Below are 13,210 nucleotides of genomic sequence, written 5' to 3' on the forward strand. Positions count from 1 at the left end.
TTGAATTTATGAACTGTAACCCACCATTAAATGGTTTCCCCCCAAAAGGGAAACAGCCTTCCAAACACGGGGCTGCCAAATCATGAGCATTTCAAAATTTATGGATTACAGCATTGGTAATTAAAAAATTAATAGAAAGTTCAATAAAGCAGGAACTGGTGAGATTTAGGTGATCTTTATATGAGTACTTAAGTTTCTTAAGAACTGCTAAAATGTTACATGCTGTAATGTCATGCTACACACTGAAACAGAATGCTAATCTCATACCCTGTGATTAATCCAAGTCAGCTCACCTTGAGATGACATCCCATGCATGAGATCAATCAGCAAAGCTACAATATTTCTATTTAATACTGAACTCCCCTTTCCTGAATAGTCAAGAAACTACTTTTATTCAGAAATACAAGAATGAGTCTTGATTTTTCACTCTCTACTGTCTCCAGAATTTCACTGAAATTACAGGGATTGGTTATGAGTATTATTTGGTATTCAGATAAGTTTGTATAATTGAAGACAGAAAGCATTCATGGAATTAATTTTGTCTAAAAGAAGAAAACTGTAAATAACTTGTTTTTAAGTAAAAACTGCAAAATTTGTTCCATCTTACTAAATTCCAATTGTGAGTATAAACATAATACAGTTTTATTTATTTGCAAGAGTCATATATTTTGCTTCCTAAAGTTATCGCTAGAGCTTGGCCTTCAAAAGGGTTTTATAAACAAAACAATTGCTAGGAATATTCAAATTACTTCTACATGAAATCAATGTAAGATTTTTAGGTAATGATATAGTAACAAATGATCCGTGGATTAGCTTATGGAAAAGATATAATGCAAAACCAGTAATGAATGACAGTGGAAAATCTAGTTCTGCAAACACAAGATTTTTTTCTTCCTCTTTTTTATTGAGGCAAAGAGTAGACAGAAATTATTTCTATATTGTCTTTTCCAGACTTGCTAGAACCAATCTGTCATTCCCTTAATTCTTCCTATGCCATTATTATTTTTGTAAAGATATTAGTGTTCCATAAACCACAATGTATGTTTTTCTAGGAAACTTCAGACACCTGCCGTACTGAATTAGCAAGAGATGTGAATAATACAAAATCCACATAAAGAAACTGAAGTAATTCTTGCATGATTGATTCAAATAAAAAAGATGGTTTCAATCATGGTTACTTTCCTATCTCAAAGCCATACATACCAGTGCAGTAACGCCCATTTGGAGCCAAGACAAATCCTGGTTTGCAGATGCACTTGAAGCTGCCATCTTCATTAATACACATCCCATTCAAACACATGTTGGTAGTTGTACATTCATCATGATCTGCAGAAGGAGAATGTGACTTACACCACTGGCCTTGAGGAAACCAGTTCCCCCTCTTTCTACAAACAATCACTAGTCATATTCTACTGCATAAATGAGCCATGTGGTCATGGATTTTTTTTCTTATGAATGCCAACTGACTGAGGGCAAATAGTGTAGAAAACATGAAGGACCTTTAGTGTAAGGGAGATAAAGAAAAAGAATTAAGGAACCTTTGTGCTTAGTTTCTATTAAAACCACATGAGTAGTGTTTTATTTTGATTACCAAAAAAGTTAATATGATTTCAGGGGATGTTTATATTGTATGAGAGAATAAAGCAATGACAACCTCACTGCAAGTGAAATGATCTGGACTTTCATTAGTTGGTGAAATACATGTTGCTGTGCAAATAGAATATTTCTGTGGAGTACTGATATTTACTACACTGTTAGACATCACCAGGACCAAAATTTAGAGGTTTGATTATCACATATGTCAAACATTTTTATGCTTCCCCAGATTGGAGGTGGGCCTTTTCTATTTTGTCAGTGTTATAACCCCGACATTCAAAATACAGTAGGTGCTAATAATTACAAAGAACAACTGCTACTTACAATTAAACATATGCCACACAGAAAATTTCCAGAAGTAGTAAATTATTCATTTGTTATGACATTTCCCAAAAACCTGTCCCTTCACTTTAACAGTCTTATGTTAAATGTATTTATATTTTACCTAAGTCATCTGAACAACTCTCACATATGTGTTGTGTGAGCTTTCATGAAAATAGAATATATAAATAAAAATGTATATCCTTTAAAAAATATTTTGCAAGGGAGCAGGCAATTTCCATACCAACACAGTTTTTTCCATCTGTAGTTAATTCAAAGCCAGCATTGCAAATGCACTGGAAACTTCCATCTGTGTTCACACATCGACCATTCTTACAAAGAACCCCATTCTGGATGCATTCATCAATGTCTGGGAAAATTAACAATAGCCAAATATTAGTCTTTTAAAATAATTATAGATAAAGACAATAAAACAATAAATGTAATTTTAAATATCTAGTTTATTTTTACATGTAATATTCAAGATCATGTTGCTTCTTCAGCAAAATTTTCATTTCTCACCAGCTTTTTTCTTGGATACGTAGGTTTATGCAATTTTATAGCCCTCACTTATAATAGCTGAAGAGGGAAAGAAAGAGAAAAATGAAATGGATGTGCAGTGAATGTAGGAGAGGGTGGACAGTGCAGCTGGAATTACTGGTGCAGTTGCTTCTGACATAGTGGTTGAAGACCTAAAAGTCAGAGCAAGTGATATCGCTTATATGTGGGTTCCAAAAAAATATATGGCACAAATGAACTTATTTACAAAACAGAAACAGAGTTACAGGTGTAGAAAACAAACTGATGGTTACCAAGGGGGAAAGCAGGGGGAGGGATAAATTGGGAGATTGGGATTGACATATATACACTACTATATATAAAATAGGTAAGTAGTAAGAACCTACTGTATAGCACAGGGAATTCTACTCAATAATGTGTAATGACCTATATGGGAAAAGAATCTAAAAAAAGAGTGGATATATGTATATATATAACTAATTCACTTTGCTGTACAGCAGAAACTAACATAGCATTGTAAATCAACTATACTCCAATAAAAATTAATTTTTACAAAAGTCAGCAAGGAGTAAGAGTGAAGTAACTGCAGAATATCTGGATTAAGAGCTACATGACAAAAATTGCTGGAATAGGGCTTCCCTCATGGCGCAGTGGTTGAGAGTCTGCCTGCTAATGCAGGGGACACGGGTTCGAGCCCTGGTCTGGGAGGATCCCACGTGCTGTGGAGCAACTGGGCCCGTGAGCCACAACTACTGAGCCTGCGCGTCTGGAGCCTGTGCTCCGCAACAAGAGAGGCCACGATAGTGAGAGGCCCGTGCACCGCGATGAAGAGTGGCCCCCGTTTGCCACAACTAGAGAAAGCCCTCGCACAGAAACGAAGACCCAACACAGCAAAAATAAATAAATTAATTAATAAGAACAAGGCACCAAGACCTGCACTTTAAAAAAAAAAAAATTGCTGGAATAAAGTGATTCAAGTAACTGCCAGGGGATGAATAGGAAATGAAAAAGAAGACAAGCAGAGTCATCTGCTAAAAGAATTCTGGGATGAATCAGTAGTGAGGGAGAGGTTTGGACGAGGATGGTGGGCATAGCAAGGAAACTGTGAATAAAGAGCAGGTTAGATTTGGTGTCCGACTATGTGTGAGGTTCAAAGAAACAGAAGTTGAAAACGACAATAAATCGTAAGCTCCGTTAATCAGAGAGCAGTAATGCTACTGATGTTACTTGGAGAAAGGAAGCTGTGATCTAGGGAAGGAAGAGAAACCGAATTTTTTTTGTGAAGCCAGATACCACATTGCCTGTGTTACACATGCAAAAAGTGTTTATGTTTGAAGAGAGCACTTTGAGGGTAGCATAAAGTAAATCTGTAATAATGTAACAGCATTTATTTCATTCCATGTCTTATTTTAATATTCACTTTTAACCCCAACAGCCTGGGTCACTATATTTCATGGAACATCATCATATGTGAAAGCAAACTGCCTTACCAATGCATGCTTGCTTGGTGGGAGTCCTCTGGAATCCAGCATGACATTTACAATAATAGGATCCAGGTGTGTTAACACAATCTCCATTAGTGCAGGGATTCGATGTGCATTCATCAACATCTGTGAGTAGCAAAAGAAACCATTATAGACTTCACTCCATTTCTAGAAATGTTTGTTTAAAGTACATTTAGGCCTCCCAAATTTGAGAGAAGGCCAGTCAGTGGTAATAGTCTAAATATCAGAGTATTTATAAATGAATAAAAATTCCTTTCTTCAACTACAGAGGCCAGTCTGGAGATTTACAAAAATAACACCTATTGGAGAGTACAAGGGAATTTGCTTTAATCAAGAAATAACAACTTTTCAATTTGAGTAATGCACAATGATTAAAACCATGGACTTGGGAAAGACACAGCCACGAGTTCCAATACGCTAGAAAATGCTTATTATCTAAGTAATCTGGGCAAGTTAATAGCCTCTTTAAAGCTTAGTACAGAGTTAGAAGATAATTAAAGATTTTTAAAGATATATATTTATATTACATGTTGACACTTCTACTAGTTTTAAAAAAGAGACAAATTATGGAATTTTTGTTAACTTTTTTGTGAACTCAACTATATATATGTAACTATGCATCAAGGCTTGGATAATATTTTGAAGTAAAAAACAAAGGATGGGGTAAAAAAATGGAAATTAAGTAAAACAAAGTCTATTACATTCAGTAGCTTCTGGTTTCTTTAGGATCTTAAAATTGGCACAGGGATTTTTTTTTTTGTATGAAACCAAGTTTTATGCAAATACTAGTTCTGGTCCCAAGTGTGAGAAACATCACTGCTTTCCTTCAGGTTCTCTAAGCCTTGATTAAATGCAAACCCATCACAGAATTCAAGGACTGCACAACCAAACAACTGACTAGACAGTGAAGATTAGTCAAATCCCAGAGAAATCAAGTTTGCCAGTGTTAGAAAAAGTTTAATTCATCTTCTTTCAGCAATGCCCACTAAATATTATTTTGAATGCTGGAGAATTAAAAACCTGGCTGACTGGTTAGGCATAGTGACTTGCCATTTCATATACATGAGAAGCCATTAACATATACAATTTCAGCTAAATTGGAGAATACAACAATAAAGTCAATTCACAGGTTTACCATTTTAATAGACAGATTACTCCTTTCACAGATGTTCTTAAAAGAGGAACTGTACTCTACCAAACTCACCAGCTTCACTGATATATACACTCAGACTGAATGCAATTAAACCCTCTCTGGTAAAGGAGGAAAAAAAAGAATCTCATAGCAAATAAAAACGACAAAGGAAAACAGGATTAAATACTTTTTCAATTCATCCAAAGATGCCTTCAGCCCATTAAGACTCACATTTACGCTTTTGGTTGATAAAATCAATTCACTGAGCCAAAGGAATGAAGCAATATGAGAAAAGACAGAGCTTAGAGCATTAACAAGCATATCAAGCATAACTAATGGTCTGTCCAACTGGCAACATTACCTTCACTAGGCAATGCTGAAGATCCCTTAAATTCTCTGTGTACCCAACATCGAAATGCAACGATTAGAAAGGTGTCATAGATGTATCATTCTAGAAGCATCATTGTAAAGCTCTGTTCTAGTGAAGAACATGAGAGACCATGCACCCAACCCCCTCTTTTTAGGTAAACCTTCTGGGAAGCAGGGTCCTTTTCCTCCCCTTGAGAACCTGTTCCCAAGGTCCCGCATTGCTATGACAGTTCTGCCAGTTATTTTGCCATTTACAGCCCTGATTCATTTCTGTTTCCTTAGCCCCTTAGGGACCTCACCAAGGTTACAGCACACGGAGAAGATATAGTAGTTCACTTATTTATTTCTTCTTCGGAAGTACAAACAGTCACCAAAAACTATTAGTGACTTCACAATTCCATATGATTTTAAAATCCCATTTGTTTTTTTGTTTGTTTTGTTTCCCAGGATTATTTTAAGATTTTAAGTTTTAGGCTAATCACAAAAGACCACTGCCACATTCTGAAATGTATATTTCATGCTTTTCCTTTACTCTGAGTCTCAATGCCTATTACCTCCAAATGATCACCTTTGTTTTGCCTTGTATAGATGAACAGAATTTAAATATTACAGTCTGTACACTTTGATTCCTTCCTCTGTTTTCACTGAGGACTGAATATTTTTAAGCAAAATTCATAAGGATTTTAAACTCCTAAAATAAATGAAGTAATTGAGAAACACTGATTATCAAAATGGTTAAATTCTCAGATACTACTGTGGTAAGAAATGTCTACCCTTGAAAAGTACTTTATATTCCAACTTAGAAAACACTTTTAATTTTCAAGGGCTGTAAGATTACCTTTGCTCAACAGAAACAAATTATTTCTTACTATTCCAAAATAGAATGATTTGAGTTAAAAACTCACCTGGGTGCTAACATGAACTAAATGGAGGTCTTTGGCTAATTTTTACAGAAAATATTAAGCTTATGGCCTATTTTTATTTGTTGGTTGATGAATCATGCAGTGATACATGAAGAGCAAATATTAATAGCAAAACAAAAATAGTCAATCAAATTTCAGTTTGATAGATTGTAACTGCTTATGTATGTGCAAGAGGGGATGTTTTGTATGTTGTATACTTATAATCTATTTTCTGGCAGTAAAATCATTCTTAAGTCATATAAGTAGAATAAATATATCAGTATGTCCTGGTGTTCCAAAAATAACCACGTGGTCTATCACTTAAACAAGCACCAAGTAGTATGTGCTAAGGCAGGACTGATGCATATGGTTATACCCTGCACAACCCTGGGGTGTGCTATTTACTTAGATTATGTGAATGGTACCCTCTACAGTTGGGCGGTGCAAAACCTGTGCACCTGTATATAGGGACCCTGGGCTAAGCTTTATTTAATCATTCTGATCTTGTGTCTCTGTACACAGTTTAGAATGATTGATTTTTCCAAAGCACCATATTCGGCTTACATTTTTTTCATAGTCATAGTGCACTTAGATGTTTTCAATTTTACTTGGGAAAATTGTGATACTACCTGTCTCTGTTCCTGGCCTCTCATCTATATTTTATAACAGAAGACCTGAACCCAAATCTGGTATTTAGGGTTATGCTAATTACAAAACACATACATGATTATTTGCTAATAAGATGAATAAATAAAAGAATAACCTCAAAATGGTTCAATCCCCATGGTCCTAAAACTACCCTTAAAAGATCATCAAAACTCTCTTCATTGCCAAATACAATAGTGGTTTTGTCCTCACTGTATTTGATTTTTTTGCTGCACTTAACACTTGACACTCCTTTTCTCTTGAAAGCATACTGTTTCAAGGCTTCAGTGCCATGTATTTTCAGATTATTTTGCCAGCTCTCCTACATTACTAATGTTGCTGGTACACAGGGTTCCAGCTGCACTACTCCTGTTATCTTTTTACTCTTCCTGTTGTTCAGCCTGGCTGACAATATTCACCCTCATGGTTCTAATAAACACCTCTATGTTACTGACTACTAAATCTCTAACTCTAGTCCTGAACACTCCTCTTAGCTTGAGACCTCTATAATTAAGTACCAGAGACACCTAAAACTCAACATGCTCAAAAAGAGACTCATCAACCGCTTCCTCCCAATCTCCACCTTCTCTTGCATGTTAATGATGCCACCGTATATCCAGTGTTGTTCGGCTAACAAGGAAGGAAAGGGGGAAGCAGAGACAGAAATCACAACATTTAGGACCAGAAAGGGAAGGGGAGTCTTGAAGTGGTCCAGCTCAGCAGTAGGTTAAGGGAGCACATGGAAGAGCATGCACACAGGAGAGCCCGTTTGGAAATTAGCTTTACTTCAAAAGACTTTTTAAAAATCATATTCAGCCCAACTTGTTCCTGTAGTCTAAAAGCTATTAGAAAACCAAGAATTAAAGAAGCATGGGCTTACCTATGCAATCCCCATTTGCATCCTGTTTGTAACCCATGTTGCATTCACATCGGTAGCTAGAAACAGTAGGTATGCAGCGTCCATTTAAACAGAGATTAGTATGGTGCTTACATATATCTATTGTCTGGTTCAGAATAGCTAGGGAAAATTAGAACACAAATGATATTTCATCATTCCAACATGGATTGCTTTTCTTAAAGTCGATTTTTAAGAGGATATTTAATAGTATATTATTTAGGTGTACATATCAAAAGCCCACATTATTCTATATTTTATTAAAACTTTAACGTTGAGAATCTAAAAACTATTCTTGAGACACATGGTTGTAACTTGCACTTGTTAATATACATCTGGAAACTTTGCCCATAATGGTGTCTTTTTAAAATTTCAGGAATGTTCTACTGTACATTTGAATGCTTTCCATTTCTTTTTTTTTTTGTAGTTGAATATTCAGATATAGTAAATAGGCAATATGCCAAAAAGAATAAACATAACACTGTAGGACATCATTAAATATTATTAGCAAGAGCAGTTATTTTAAAAAGAATGAACTGAAATGTCAAGCACACCAATGCCAATTCTGGCAGTTCTCAATTTCTTAAGTTATTCAACAAAAAAGGGCGAAGAAAAGAAAGATATTTCATTATAATATTTGTATAGGCACAGAGCAAGATTTATTCAGTCTATCTCAGTTGAGAAATGGTTCTGGAAAACAATTCAAAGGTTGTATGATCAGGGCAGCTGCAAGCAGCCAAATGAAATACACTGGAACCGAAAAACGTGATCTTTAATGGTGTCATCTGGACTTGGAATATTACCACGCTCTCATCTCTATTTTCAAAGAGAACCTGGGTCACTCATTCTTTTCTCCAATTTAGAAAGTTTATGGAGCATAAAAATAATACTTTCCTAAGATTCTGTTTTACTATATTATGTTTTAGACCTTGAAATAAGTTTCTGCACACACACACAGACACAAACATACTTTGGCAAAAAAGTTAGATATTATAAAATTATTTAAGGTGGAAAACTAAAGAGTCTATGCACAAAGTGAACACTCACTTAGTCCAGTGATGATGGGCCCCTGTCCCCCGGCCCCTACACCGGCTCCCCCAACGCCAGGAGAAAAGCCATTGCCTCCAGGAATGGGAATGAAGCCTGTCCCTCCTGGGCCATAGCCATTGCCATTGCCACTTGGAGCAAAGCCACTCCCCCCAGTGCCTCCAGGTCTGGAACCAGCACTCCCTGGAATCCCTCCTATTGGAAGTCCATCCATGCAAAGTCTGCGATATTCCTCTAAAAGAGAAGAAAGTTCAGTTAACCACAAATGAATGGATTTCTGCATAATAAAGGCAATTTGTGTACTGTAATAATCATTTTAGGTTATCCTCACTTGATGATATGAATAAGTAAGTTATTATCTTAATAAACATTTTCAATGCTAGCAGTGGCAGAAAAAGATACAGATGTTTCAGAAAAAATTAAAATATGTATACCATATTTTAACTGAGTTGCATAACCAAACAATTATCTACACATTTTGATTTTATGTCCCTAAGTGCAACTCATAAAATTCCAGATATAACTGTAAATGCAAGAAATTTACTTGAATGGATGAAAATTAAACCTTTAAGTAATTCATTCTGTATGTTTGGTTTTACTTAAATCTCCATCAGTATTGTACCTACACATTTTTCCTACCTCTTCTCTTCTCTTTAAGGGATTAATATGGCTTCAGAATAATTTTTTTCTAATGTGGATTTTTAACAGAAGACAGTATTTAGTAAACTTTTAAATCTGCTCATTATCTGTCCAAGTATCAAAGCTGAGGGAAAAGAAGCAAGAATATAGTGATTGCCTTATTTCCTTAACTGTTCTCAGAATCAGGGCACTATATAAGAAGAAGTGAAAACTATTTAGCTCAAGCAATTGTCTGAGTGTTGACATTACTATCACATACTAGTGGAATGATGAGTTTCCAAAATTATATACTATGCATTAACTCTGCTTTTTAAAAATTTTTACTATTCAATTTTGGAATTTCATGGCTTAGAGATTTAGGAAGAATGTGCCTTAATTTTTTTCTCCATAATAGTACATATAGATACATATCTTTATAAGCATATTTCAAAAAGTGTTATTATTTTTCATAGTATTTATAATATAACATGAAGATAATATAATAACATATTATCAACATACCTTTATGTGATAAACACTAATTGTACTTTACTATGCATATTATATTAACAAGAGGAACTACTTCTCATTCATCTTAATTTCCCAGTATAGCTTCAGGTATACAGCAGTTAATATAGCAAAGTGAATGAGAGGTATCCTCCTACCCTTGTATTCTTAATTTTTAAGGTCATTAGAAAAGAGAGGACATATCTTTAAGGATTGGGACACTATAAGCTAAGGGCATTCCTGAAATAAAGTATAAATGAAGGCCAAAATTTGTTATTCAAGCTTCAAATAGAAGATTAGGAGGTTTTAAAACTGAACTGAAATACTGACATTCCAGACAATTATTAAAAATTCTTGCTTAAAGTCAAGTAATGATCAGTTTTTAGGAGTTTTTCTAATATTAACAAAATGGATATAATAAAAACTGATCCCAATAACCAATGCCACCCTAACCCTCACAAAAAACACCCAAGTCATATTGAAGACACTAATAGGAATGCAAACATGACTTGTCTTTAAGGGAAACACTAAAGTACATTATTGTTACTAATTTTCCTAACACTGTCTGTCCTGAGGAACTAGCAGCCAGCAGCTCACCAGAGCCTCTGATGGGACAGGCTTCAGGAATGGTTCCAACACCCCAGCAGCGGCCGGGCTCACAGCAGCATTGCATTTTTGTCATTCTGCCCGGAAGCTCTTGTGCACAGCGACCATTCACCAGGCCGGAGAAACATGTGCCTGTTCTCTGATCTGAACATATGAAAATTAAATAGAAGACATGACAGAATTACCTGGAGTTCACATCAATTATTTCACATGTTAGGAGATGCTAAGCGAAGGGAATTATTTTACTTAATTTCTATTATATCTACTCATTCGTTTAATTTCTATCACATTTATTCATTCCTTTACTTATTTACCAAGCAAATATTCACTGAGCATCTATGCCATGCCATATCCCAGGCATACAAAAATGAAAGACGTGAAGCAGATATGAGCCAACACTGCAGTGAGAAGCCACACCCAGACAGACCCAGAGCCTGAAGGAAAGCGACAACCCAGTCTCAGCCTAGACTGGTCAATTAGTCACCCAGCTAACCTGCAGACATGTACTGCTGTTCACTACTGAGAGTTTTGTGGTTATTTGTTACCCAGTAATATCCACCTGACGCAGGTGCTATTTTAGAAAGGTTGAGCAGAACAGCTCCTTTGAGACATCTGAGAAGAGACTTTAATAAGATGAGAGCATGAGCCACACGGTTACCTGAAAGAAGGGCAGTTCAAAGAGAAAGAAGGAGATGTCTTGACATATGTGAAAAATGAGGAACCCATGTGACTGGAGAAGAGCAGGCATAAGGGGGGTGGAAGACCCTGAGCTCAGAGGCATACAGAAGGCAAGAGCATGCACAGCCTGACAGACCATGAGGGAAGGACTTTCGGATTTTATTCAGAGAGTCAAAAAAATGTAAGTCTAGTTTCACTATATATTGTTTAACTTTTATCCAGATGCTTCCAAGAAGTTTTGTCTGTGACAAGAAGAAAGATGTACCACAACAAACAGGAGCTGCATGTCACTGATGAAGATGACACCATTAATTACAAATAATGCTATTAATAGGGAAGGCCTAAATTTTTTACACTAGATATTGAGTTTAAAATAAATATATTATTTCCTTGAATGGTCCAAAGTATACCTCAGGTTGCTTCTACGCTATTGTTAAAGAATTGGTTTGAAGGTACTCCATGTAAGAATCAGAATGCCTTCCATTTCCCAAAAGAAACCCAGTATGCCCAAGAGCAAAGTACTAAATGTGATGTATGCGTGCATACTTAAAGGCACTGCAGACATTTCATAAACGTTACAAGCTGGGCTTGGATAGGCTGTCACTGGGAATAATTTCACAGAGAGGTTTCTACTCCCAAGAATGATCCAGGAAAATAGTTTTTAGGATATTCATTCCAGGAACCCAAAGTATCATATTCCTAGATTTACTTGATTGCTACACTCCTCAAGAATAGGATGTAAATTAAGATAAGAAAGTCCTAAGCTCTTTACAGTAATCACTGTTACAAAACACATTCAGGGCTACATGGTAGATTGACTGTATTGATCTCTTCAAGGCTCTGTAAGGAGGAGGCTGTACCATAAGACTTGGGGAAAAAAAAAAAAAAAAAGAAGAGTCATGGCTTTGAGTCAGGATACCTAGGTTTACATCAAAATATTATTACTGTTGATTCTGTAACATACCTCTTCTTCTTTATGGAACAGGGCTGATGAGAGAATTAAATAAAACAATATATGTTCTGTTTCCAGCAGAATGGTGTATTAGCTACCCTGAGTGTCTCTCCCAATTGAAACACCCTGGATAAAATATGAGAAATTATTTTAAAATATACATCATCTTGCTGACATCAAAGAACGAAAAAAACAGAGTCTCAAAATGAAGTGAAGACAGGAATCTTAGGAGGTAAGTTCACACCTAGCTTTCGCTTTAGGGTTTCTGCAAAACTCTGGAGATTTTGATTTTCAACTCTGATAATTTCACAAGGGGTTAGAGCCTAAGATATAAAAGCCCAGATTCACCTCGTTAATGCAAAATGTAATAGGAAACTCCCTCATAAAGTAGGAGTCCCAAACAGCTATATCCTTGTTATGTGGCTAATGTAGAGGAAGGCATCTAAGAGACTTGCCTGTTTATACCTCAGTGCTGGGTGGAGGGAAAAAAAGATTCTTCCTAAAAATCTGAAACCAAAAGCTCTTTCTCACACAGACAGCTCTGATGTCAAAACATTAAGTTTGTGTTCTGAAAAACTTCAAAGGAAGAATATAACATAAAGAGGTCTCCAGGTAGGGATATTCCAAGTAACTCGCAAAAATCAGTACAATTGAGGACTTAATACTGACATAGGTCTCAAAGAATTCCCATAGATAAAGTTCTAGGAAAAAAGGAGTAGCTAACAACAAAGTAACTAAATAAGTAAATAAATAAATAATGCACAGAGAAACAAGGCTCAATGAACAAAAACTAGCTGAATAAACAGCAGGTTTCAGATACTGGAATGGTCAAACCAATTCTGAAAATCATTGTTTTTAATTAATGATGATTCATTAAATATTAATTAATAATGAAATAATCTGTTTAAGGCAATTAAA

General features: G+C 35.6%; 1 protein-coding gene across 1 annotated transcript in view; it reads right to left on the minus strand.

Annotated features, from left to right (window-relative positions):
- The window catches only part of FBN2 (fibrillin 2), a 234,020-nt gene that overhangs the window by 98,342 nt on the left and 122,468 nt on the right, over positions 1–13,210 (minus strand). The window contains exons 9-14 of the mRNA XM_019924346.3: positions 10,654–10,806; positions 8,932–9,165; positions 7,870–8,007; positions 3,927–4,046; positions 2,162–2,287; positions 1,204–1,326 (exon numbers count right to left, since the gene is read on the minus strand). Of these exons, the coding sequence (XP_019779905.1) occupies positions 1,204–1,326; positions 2,162–2,287; positions 3,927–4,046; positions 7,870–8,007; positions 8,932–9,165; positions 10,654–10,806 (894 nt within the window). The remainder of the gene's footprint in view (positions 1–1,203; positions 1,327–2,161; positions 2,288–3,926; positions 4,047–7,869; positions 8,008–8,931; positions 9,166–10,653; positions 10,807–13,210) is intronic.

The sequence above is a fragment of the Tursiops truncatus genome, chromosome 3 (genome assembly GCF_011762595.2).
Source record: "Tursiops truncatus isolate mTurTru1 chromosome 3, mTurTru1.mat.Y, whole genome shotgun sequence".
NCBI classification, from domain to species: Eukaryota; Metazoa; Chordata; class Mammalia; order Artiodactyla; family Delphinidae; genus Tursiops; species Tursiops truncatus.